General features: G+C 41.3%; 1 protein-coding gene and 2 non-coding genes across 4 annotated transcripts; all 3 read right to left on the bottom strand.

Annotated features, from left to right (window-relative positions):
* Positions 1–242: 242 nt before the first annotated feature.
* slc25a3a (solute carrier family 25 member 3a) lies at positions 243–9,710 on the bottom strand. 2 transcript variants are annotated; one of them, XM_023418728.2, is made up of 8 exons: positions 9,595–9,710; positions 8,906–9,072; positions 6,384–6,508; positions 4,796–4,975; positions 3,303–3,484; positions 2,675–2,847; positions 1,826–1,936; positions 243–719 (listed from the first exon to the last, which is right to left on the bottom strand). In XM_023418728.2, the coding sequence occupies exons 2-8, from the start codon at positions 9,045–9,047 to the stop codon at positions 559–561; spliced, it is 1,074 nt and encodes a 357-aa protein (XP_023274496.1). In that variant the 5' UTR covers positions 9,048–9,072; positions 9,595–9,710; the 3' UTR covers positions 243–558. The 2 variants fall into 2 exon arrangements, with proteins under 2 accessions (XP_023274496.1, XP_023274495.1); XM_023418727.2 differs by lacking the exon at positions 6,384–6,508 and adding an exon at positions 7,729–7,853.
* Positions 1,578–1,779, bottom strand: LOC111664265 (small nucleolar RNA SNORA53). The gene has a single exon (XR_002761429.1). It is a non-coding gene; the product is annotated as a small nucleolar RNA SNORA53 (small nucleolar RNA).
* LOC111664266 (small nucleolar RNA SNORA53) lies at positions 3,021–3,222 on the bottom strand. The gene has a single exon (XR_002761430.1). It is a non-coding gene; the product is annotated as a small nucleolar RNA SNORA53 (small nucleolar RNA).
* Positions 9,711–11,005: the final 1,295 nt, after the last annotated feature.

Below are 11,005 nucleotides of genomic sequence, written 5' to 3' on the forward strand. Positions count from 1 at the left end.
AGAAAAGCTTTGTACACCATTAAATGACATTCCACTTTAAACCTGGTTCAAAATTCAATAACCAACCCAATGATATTATATGGTGATCAAGTGTGGGGTCCACTGACCAGCCCAGACAGAAGGTCTGCTGGAAACCATGTGTGCAGATAGTGCACATAGTTCAGTCAATCCTCTGGTAATCTGTTGAACTGATGAAAGGCAAATTAAAAATGATAAGTTTTTAAAATAAAAACAGGCAGCTGTTAGAGGGAAATTAATTCTTTTATTAGAATATCCACATTTTCTAATGACAGGAACTGATAAAACCAGACACGTGTTTCTACAGAGGAATATTTCTGTCGGACTCTTGCTAAGACAAGAGCGACAGCTCCATCTTGTCTCCTTGCACTTTTTCTGTTTTAAATATACATGAGTAGTAGCAGCTCTGAGCTCTGTGCAGAGCAGGAGGAGCCGAGGACATAAATATAGAAAACTGCCGTGTGCGCTGTGGAAGTTGGGGGGGTCAGATGTTTTTGCCAGAGACTGCGGCTCAGTGGGAGGAATGGGAGGGCAGTGTGTTTACTCTACGAGGCCAAGCTTCTTTTTCAGGGACTCTGGCATCTCGGGGGGAGGGGGGCGGGGCAGGCGGAAGTACACCTTGACGGAGTCATAGATGAACCACTGCAGGGCAGTCAGAGTACCGATCATGATGATACGGGCCACCAGACCCTTCCACACACCTGAACAGGACACACACACAATCAGATTTAGACACTGCACAGTAAACACTGTTCATACTTAAGAGAAGAGCTGCTTCTTCACTTCTGTCTCAACTGACTCTCATATGGAAACTACATCATTTACACCAATCATCATTGTGGAGGCTGTAGTCTAATCCAATGTTGAAAGGCAGACCTGGTCTGAACCACCTACATTTACATCAATGTATTAGTGTGTTCACTTGGATCTCACAGAGTAATTAAAAGCTGTAGGCAGTGGTGACTGGATTCCTTTCTAATATTCTGACCTTATTTACATGTGGAAAATAGAATAGTCAACAAACACAGTGAGTGTATGAATCAATTAACAGGGAAAAACAGCAGGGTTTCTGCAGCCTTTACCAGTCTGACTTTAAAGACTTTTGATAATTAAGAGTGAAAGTCAATAAGCCAGTCAAGCCACCAAAGACAACTGACATAAATGGATGGACTAACCAAACAAAAAATGAATCTAAATTAACTTAGTTAATTTAAATCAACACTTACCCATTATGAGACAATAAATAATATAAGGCAGTTGTATATGAAATTTCAGACTTTAAAACCTTTAAAGAAACTTAATTCAGTATTATTTAAAGACTTAAAGATCAGCATAACACCACATGAGGAACATCTGTTGTGCATCTTGTATTTTGATTTATTTAGATGCTTCAGTGACGCAGATCCACTTGTAAATTTAAGTAAGAAGCTCTGTTCACTGATTTACAAAATTGCCTACATTTTAAGAGGAGATGAGCTTCCGTATAAACTGTACAGAATGAACTTGAAAAACCAATACAAATAAAGTTTAGTTTTACAACTGTGCTGGATGACTGGCTACATGTCCGTCCCCCAGGCTCGCAACACTGGGAGCTCCCTGTCTGTAGAGGACAGGGTTGCCAGTGCTGCAGGTGGGCTGGGGGACAGGTGGACTGTTCTCACACGCCAATGACTCAAGCACCTCCAACTGTACAGCCAGAAAGCTGCTGAGGAGCACTGCTCGAGGACAGTGCCCTCCAGAGGTGGATCTAAGGAGCGTGTTGATGAAATCCTCAGTGAACTATGCGGCTGTTGAAATAGATACAGACCTTTAGGTCCAAGCTTCTTTAGGACCCCGACAGCAGTGCTGCCCCTCTCCTTGTTCAGCACAGACACCACAGAGTCAGCAGGGTGGGACACGATGGCACAGAAGACACCAGCTGCACAGAGAGAAGAAGAAACATCAGAGCAGTGGAATCTGCACAACAGCTCAAAGGAGTGAAGCATCATTACTGGAGACAGAACTGACACATTACTGCCAATATGTAGCAACATTATGAAATATTATTACTAATTGCTGAAAAATTTCACAACATGCTTCATGATTTCATTATTCATTGTTACTGCTCTAGTGTTTCCCCTGCTAAAAACCTTCAGCCCAGCTCCACAACAGGACCAAGGAGATTTTTTATTAAATAAAATAAATATTTTATTGATGTTATTTACACAAGATCATTTCAGTGAGAATCTTTACTGCGTTTACAGTAGTATGTTTCCCTCTGTTTTGCCCCTCCCCCACAGATGTAGGGAAGACAGGTTAACTGGTTGCAAAGCTTATATTTCATTTATCATAACAAGTGATTTAATAAACCAAAGATATACAGACGTCGACCCCAAATGTCTTTAAGTCAGGACAAAATGTCAGTGTTTTTCAGGTGACTGTTGCCAGCAGCTCTGCTGCTGATGACAGGGCAGCTAGTCCTGAGAGCAGCAGTAGCTATCCTGCTGTTACAGCCACAAATACTTTCTCACACAAAAATGATCAGGTATAAGTGGATTTTTAAACAAGGGTAAACCCACTAATAAAAACTTTTCAACAAAGTTCAACAAAAGAAAACTGGATTACTGTTGAACTACAGGTCCAACGTGGCAAACAGTTCACATGTTGCGTTACTCACCGATGTAACCTGCTACGAAGGTGACGACCAGCTGCTCGGATTTGCTGCACTCGCTGCGGGGCTTGGGAACAACAAACTTGTAGAGCAGCTCCACGGTGCGCTCGAAGCAGGAAAACTTCATCATGGTGTAGGGGATCTGCCTCATCCACAGAGGCACCACACCCTTATAGAAACTGGAGTTACAGTAGAAGAGGTGAGCTCACAACGAGGCATCTAGTTAAAGCCACATACAGTTTTCTCACCAAATAAAAACATGCTTAAGATCTTATTAGGATAAACATCAACTCATTCCTTCTTCAGCCAAGTCCAACATGACATTACATGCTGTAAGTAAGTAACAGTGAAGTGTGTCCGTCCCCCAGGCTCGCAACACTGGGAGCTCCCTGTCTGTAGAGGACAGGGTTGCCAGTGCTGCAGGTGGGCTGGGGGACAGGTGGACTGTTCTCACACGCCAATGACTCAAGCACCTCCAACTGTACAGCCAGAAAGCTGCTGAGGAGCACTGCTCGAGGACAGTGCCCTCCAGAGGTGGATCTAAGGAGCGTGTCATCATCAGAAATTCATTTTCTATTTAAACAAATCCTGACTGTGATGATGGAACTGAATATTAAGGATCTGTCACACTTACGCCCAGAGCCCCTCCTCAGCGAACATCTTGGGAACACACTCTCTGAGGGTGTTGGCGTAGCCCGGCTGGGTCTGGATACGAACTTTGACAGCCTCCATGGGAGCCAGAGCGATGTCAGCAAAGAACTCTGCGCTGGCTGAGGCGGCTAGGTACAGCGATGTCCTCCACAGGTAGGTGTTCTCCTGTTGGGTGAAACCACACAACAAAGGGTCAGACAGAGTACGTGAAGGAGACATCATCAGCTCAGGTATGTCACTCAGCAGCAGACCAAAAAAAAATGAGTTAAGCTGATGCAATGATCATTTAAGACACTGTGGTTTGCACTGGTTGCTGCGCCATACTCAAAACATGTCAGCAGGCATCTCACCTGTAAAATAATGAGACAATTCAACTTAATCCAGTGTAACACTCTTAATCAGATAAAATCCATAAGATAAGATCCATAGTTTTTTTTAAGCTTAATCTTCTTTCTTCTTAAATTCATGTATTTCCCTTTTTCTGCATGTAAAGCATATGTAAACTAGACAACTCATTAATGCAAGCATGTATACTAAGTAATGGTTGCAAATAAGGGCAAATGGGTAAATTAGCATGGTTCAGTTATTTTTTGTTGCAGTCTTGAGCCATTTAAGTCATTTCCCCTTGCCATTAGTAGCTGTTTTATTGTAGCTTATGACAGTAAAGCAATAAAAATGTGAGGATTCTTTTCAGTCAGAGAAAAGCTACTTTAATCGTACAAGCAGAGCAACAAATTATTACTTGGAGAATATATCAGTGAGAGCATAGACTGGGACTAAGTATTAGTGTTGATGACAAAAACATACAGCAACCTAGACAAGACTGAATCCTGAGTCAACAGTTTAGCTGGTTAATGACAAATCATGTCCTAAGGCTACAGCAACACTACTACATTTTAGTTTTGAATACTCATCTCTTTTCCTACATTTCATCCTGCCATCCACACGACTAGAGTTTTCAGCCTCTAAAATGGAGACTTTCAGAAACTCTGCTGGACCCGTTTTATTTTGAAATCTCTGGGGTTGAGTTTTATTTTGAAAACCCTGGGGTTGTGTTGTAGTCTGGATGAACAGAAACCGACCTTTGGAAACAATTACGTAGACACCCACGGCCTCTCCTGATTAGCTCCCATCAGTCTTGACTACAAGTGGTGAATACAACATGATAATGAATTACAGTGTTACTGATCTTGTTGTCTTTGCTAGCAGCTGTCGTTCAGTTAAATTCTGTATTTTAACACAACTACTGTCTTACTGGATGGAAATCGTTTTTGCTTGAAAATACTTTTAAAATGAAAACATAGAGATGTGGATGTAGCCTCAAAGGCTTCATGAGGGACCACTACACATATGCAATACTGTTGAGACAACTTAGTTCCATGTGTTTAACGTGAATCCTCATCATCAAAAAGGGTGACACGCAGATAAGAACAGACAGGTCTTCATCTGTAAGAGCAGAGCTGTGTGTGGACTCACCTCGCCCAGCATGTCACTGTAGAAGATCTTGAACACTTCATAGAAGCCAAACTTGCAGAGCCCCTGCATGGAGTATCCAATGAAGGTGGGAGCCCAGCCCTTTGCCAGGCCTCTGACACCATCTTCCCTCACTGTGACTGAGAAACCGTTGCCAATGCTCTTGTATTTATCTGGGTTCACCTGAGACAGAAACACTGCAGTAAGTATGCATGTTAATAAATGATCAGCAGCTCTATGAACTGATGTTTTAGGAGATATTTGTGTATGTGCCAATAGCTGACTTGTCAGTCTTGTGTTTTTATTATTTGTCCAAGTGCTTCAAACAAATTGCTTTTGTTCAGAGAAATGTATTTTCTAATACTAACAATGTTTGTATTTGGTAGTCTAAGGTAAGTTTCAAACTGTATATGGACAATCAAATATCCAACATAATTGGTCAGCTAAACAAAATAAAGTTCTGCTGCTGCACTTAAGTAATTTTACTGAACAAAGTAATGTGCTCAGATTTCTGACTAATCTAAAACTTGTGTTGCGTCTGTGTGACACATATCGAGGGATGGGTATCAGTAAGATTTTAACAATACTACTGCTTATCAATCCGGTGCTTTAACAGTACTGCTTATTGATCCAGTACTTTAACGGTTCTTATTGGTAATTTGTTATTTTATAATAAAAAAAGGAACGAATTAAGAACAGAATTAACATTGCTATATTTTGACACTTGTAGTCAATTAACATTCTTGAGTAACAAATTTCAACAGCATTGTTTTTAACAAATCACTATTAGTGTGACCTTGTAATGATGGAAATGTAAAACAAATGTAATAGTGATATACTACAGGCTTTTCTGTGACAGTATTTTTACTATGCCACACATTGCCCAACCCCCTGCTGTGAGTAACCTGAAACTGAATGTCTTAACAGTTCAGATGATGCCCTGTCCATTTCAGATTGAATTTAGAACACCAAGGAACATCAACCCCTGTTGGTATAATTCAATAAACTGTATGGGCGTTAGGCTGCAGCATAAAAAAAACACACCTGGACCAATTATGAATGAAATACAAGCTAGTTAGTCGAAAACTGTATATTTCTCCATCTGTATGTTAGGACTTTCATTCTCTCTATTGTCACCAACAGCAGGGTCCGCGTTTTTGTGTGTGTCAGCTGCTCAGTGTTCCAGCTTATTAGAGAGCTGCCCCTGACCCTCACACAAAGGGTCAGAGAGAGGCCTCTCTTCAGCATTAAGAAAACTGAAAATGCACCATAGACTAAAATTTTAAGAAAGGGAGTTGGTGAGATAAGCAACAATAAATATTTTTTTTTAATTTCTCCAGTACTGAGAGCAGAACTGATAATGTCAGAGATGATCAATACTATCATCTTTAAAATTTAGCCCTGGGACCTGTTTAATACCAGGTTCTTGTACCCATCCCTACTTGTTCAGTGTATGACATCCTCAAAAAACTGTTTCTTATTCAACACTTGGAATGTTTTTTTCTTTTAAAAACATATTCATAATATTTCTGGCACACTTGGGGTCTGAGAGGATGGAGGAGGAGCTGCTGCTGCGAGCTTCCATACAAACCTGCAGACGGCACTTGACAAGGTCGAGGGGCACCACTGCTGTGTGTGTGAGGCCGCAGCTCAGGATACCCCCAAACCCACACAGGGCATAGTACTTTGAGGAGCCAAACTCGCAGCTGACACCCTCTGTGGTAGAAGGGAGGTGACACACAACACACATGCAACGTGCAGGGTCACATGCAACACAGGACAAAAATCATCACCAAACCAGAGCATCATAATGGAGGAGTCATCACTGCAGGACGGAAACTACAGTTCAGTGACTTGACTCTTCCCTTATACACAGCTCTGCCACGAACGTGCCACCATTTATTATGATTACAAACCAACGGTTGATGAAAAATCATTGTACACATGTGATTTCAACATAAACTTTCATGGACCAAAGGGTTGTTTCACAAGATTGGCCAATCACTACAAAATCACTGCTCATCATTTTCCAAAGCATACCACAGGTTTTTAGATTTGCTTTCCATCTTATATGCAGCCAATGGTCTCCATTCATTTTAGTTATCTATGCAATTTAACTTAAGAACTTGAAACTTGCTACAGATAGTGAATCTGTATTATTTAAATATACACCAATGGCTGCATGAAAGGTAGAAATCACTCTAAAAACATGGTACAATTCAAGCTTAAAAGGTTTTTGTGTACAAGATTTGTAGTTAACTGGCTAAAAATGCAATACATCAGTCTGGTCCTACATATTTGTGATTAAATTATTCTTGGGAATAAACTTATGGAGATAAAATGATAAACAATAAAGGCTTATTTTCTTTTACAATTTTTCACTCAAACCATATAATAGGAGTCCAAAAGCCACTTTCCCATGAGAAAGTTTCAGATTTATCACAATAAATCCTGTTTATTATCAAGTGTACTTTTGACTTTCTACTAGACATTCTTACCTGACAGGACAAGGTTAAACAGTCTGTGTTAATGAACAATCAATGGCTGTCTGATATCAGCCCTGATGGTGTCAAATAGCAGCGTCAACATTCAGGACATATTCTCCCTCAGGTCTGGCTCTCCTGACCTTCACCTACATGAGAGTCCTCTACTGTGCACTGAGTGCAGACGGGAGGTAGTGGGTTGGCAAGGTGGGCAGAAATCATCACACGTAGGAACACTGGTGCAAAATCATGCAGCCATGTTATGATCACTCCAAAACATTAGAATCATGGGAATCACTACACAATGAAGAAAAATGACTTCACAGCAGGACTGATGCCATTTCTCCCATGCAAATTGGTGCATTAAAAAAAAAAAAAAAAAAAGAAGGCCACAACAGTTATGGATAGGCGAGGTGTGATGTTAAAAAATGGCACTGAGCCACGGAGACAGACCTGCATTCTGCATTTGACCAGATCAAGGGGAACGACAGCTGTGTGTGTGGTGCCACAGCTCAGAATCCCACCAAAGCCACACAGGACGAAATACTTCTGAGAGCCGAACTCACAACTGTCACCCTCTGAAGAAACACAGGCGAGACTTAAGAACTGTGCATCTCTGATCTTACAAAAGAGGAAGGTTTCTTTGAGTGTTTGGATGTCCAACTGGCTAAGAGTTTGAAGAATTCAAATACCTTCGATCCACCTGGATGTCTGACAAGCCAGAAGCTTTAACAGGGAGTCAAGTGCATTGGAAACAACTTATTTTACCACTCTGGTCGCAACAGACAGTGGTTTAACATGAACACCAGCAACTGTTTAGTCTGAAAACAAAGCCATGTAAGCCAGTAATAACCATAGTCTTACTGAACTTGATCCACTCCCAAGTAACAAACACAAATGAAATGTACCACTACTGTGAAGATAACACAATCTCATAACTGTTGGGGCAAACATTCATAAATTGAATTTTAACTCAAACTCTTAGTGTAACTAGTCAAAAATATGTTTACATGGCAACAAATGGTTGGGCATAGATTGTCCTAATAAATGTAGGTGAAGAAGTTCAAGACTTGCTTAAAAGGGCGGGCTTTGACATTTTTTGACACTAGACACTCAGCAGCATTGCTGTGTTAGGATCTCAAAGTAATTTGGGGTATCATCTTTAAGTCATAAACCCTTCAAGCTAGGACAGTTTGTTCTTGGTCAGTCCTGTGCAGCTCATAGTCAGGGGTCACATGCATTTGTGGGCCAGTTTACAATAATGTAATTAATTACTGGTTCGGCAATAAAACAATTTCATTCATTTTAAATCAAGTATCTGAAATAAAGTGCGACACGTCAATACGGTTTACTGCAGTGCAAAGGTACTTCTTTGTCCTTCCTTGTCCTCCACAGGCGGCTTGTGTGCAGCGGGGGCCTAGCAGCTAACTGTCGCAACAATCATATTCCTCAATGTTCATAACGAGTAAACGGGTTTGATGATTAGCTACAGGGCGCACAATGTCCACTGTGCTTAATAAGTACATCTATACCGAATTACGCAGTGACGTTGGTCACAACCTGGCGAATCCGATCGGCTAAGCTAACGCAGCTAACACTAGCCAGCCTGTGGACTCCTTGCCGGGGTTACCTTCTGCGGTCGCTGCTGCTGCCAGTCTGCGGGTCCTCTGTCCATGAAGGCTCTGCTGGGGTTCTTCCACTTTCTGGAGGCTGAACAGGGGGGCGCTGAACGGGTTGGCCCGTGCCAGCTGCGTCAAAGAGGTTGGGTACATGGTGGTGTCCTGCCTGCCGGCGGAGCTGCAGTGCAGTGAGCAAATGGTTAGCTGTGTGCTAGCTCGGGGTGCGTTGCTGACTGGTAACACAATCCACTCCCACACACGCCAACACCTGAACTGAGGGGTATCATGTCACGTGCTTGTTAGCTTGTTATTTTCGCGTCTGAATGACCGTGAACAGGAAATGCTAAGCTTACTGAATGACATAATACTAAGCTATACGAATAATCACTTAACGTCAATACAAGTTACTTTACAGTTGTTAGTCATTTGTAAACGCCAGTTTAAGATGCCAACGCACCTGCCAACAAATTCATATAGCATTTCTCGTTCTTTTCTAGCTTGTGCTAAAATGCTATGCTAATTGACGTGCTAAACTAGCTTGACCGCTTCAAGGTGGAAGGTCTCTTCTAAACAGAAAATATAAAAGTCCCGTCAACAAAAAAGCTGACAGATGTCGCGGCTATATATACAATACGTTCCTAACTATAGAGTCGCTTGTGGCAGTTCATATGTTCTAATTTAAATGAATAATAGCACTCACTCTCTCTGTGTCTTAAGATGGCGCCTCCGCTTAGCTGTAACCGGCTGCTCGGAGAGGCCGAATGACCTCGCGGTAAATCGATTTGTCCTTTCGTGACGTCACTGAGAACTATGGGCGGGTCCTTGTGTCTCTCTGTCCACTAAAGAAACTCCGTGGAGCTGTCAGTCAACCCCCTCTGGTCCAATCACAAAGCTGCTCTGCGATATCCTACATGAAGGCGGTGCTTGTAGGAACTTGAGGGAAAATTCCTCGAACAGAAGAGATTTATTGAAGACGTTGAATAAATATCTGTGTGACAGTCAGAAACATAGAGGAGAGATGACTGTATGACAAAGAATCACTCCCTATGACAAACCATGGGAGGGTTATTAAGTGGATTAGACAACCTATTGGCAGCTGTTTCTATTCCTGTCTCAACCTAATGCGGCTGAGAGCGAAGCCCCCCTTTAACATGATCACTTTTGTGACGTCACTGCTCACCTGGTTGAATTACCTGTGAGTGGGTGCCCTCGGTTGCACATAAGGCATGAGTGAAGAGGTGCTCCCTCTGTCTTTCAGCTGTTTGTGCGGAAACAAGGAAAGAAACATAAAAGTAAAAGTTTCACTTCTTCTAATTTTATCATTTTCCTCAGACTTTATGTTTTATTTCTATCTGTTCTATTCAGAGGTGGCCAAAGTACACAAATTCATTACTTGAGTCACAGTATAAACCCTTCTGGTCAAATATTGATTGAATACCAGTGAAAGTTGTTCAGTCAGATTTTGACTTGAGTTAAGTAGCCTACTGGAGTTCTTGATTTCTGACTGACTGTAGAACCTGTAGAATAAAAAGCTTGTAGAATATGATACAAAGACTGAAGACATGGTCATAGAAACACAACTGAATAAACAAAAGGAGCCTTTGTTTTTTCCTATTTCTTTCTTTTAGTCAGTGATGAAGTAAGGTCGTGGTAAACTAAATGAATCTTTCTTTATTTCTAAACCTTCACAGACTTCAGATCAGATCAGGTCTCTGGTGAAGAATCTTCTGCCTCATCTTTATCTGACGTCACCATCGTAAGGACACTGACAGGTTCAAACATGACTGACAGTGGAGGAGTTGGCTGTGATTGGTTTTTCTCCTGTGATTAACACAGTGTATGGTCTGTCACATTTTTAAAAAATAAAATAAAATTAATTCACTGACTGCTTCAAAGTAAGAGTACTTCATAGAAATGTAGTGGAGTCAAAAGTACAATATTTGTCTTTTAAGTGTAGTGGAGTAAAAGTCAGAAGTTTCCAAAAAGACACAAACGTGTTTTGTTCTGACTCTTTGCACGTGCAAGTATGAAGCTTATGAGCAAACTCTTATCTTGACATAACAATATTATATATATATGTGAGGTAGTTTATAAGATTTACAAGAACAACC

Source organism: Seriola lalandi, unplaced genomic scaffold (genome assembly GCF_002814215.2).
Source record: "Seriola lalandi dorsalis isolate HSWRI2012SDOR001 ecotype SW California unplaced genomic scaffold, Sedor1 jcf7180002054584, whole genome shotgun sequence".
NCBI lineage: Eukaryota > Metazoa > Chordata > Actinopteri > Carangiformes > Carangidae > Seriola > Seriola lalandi.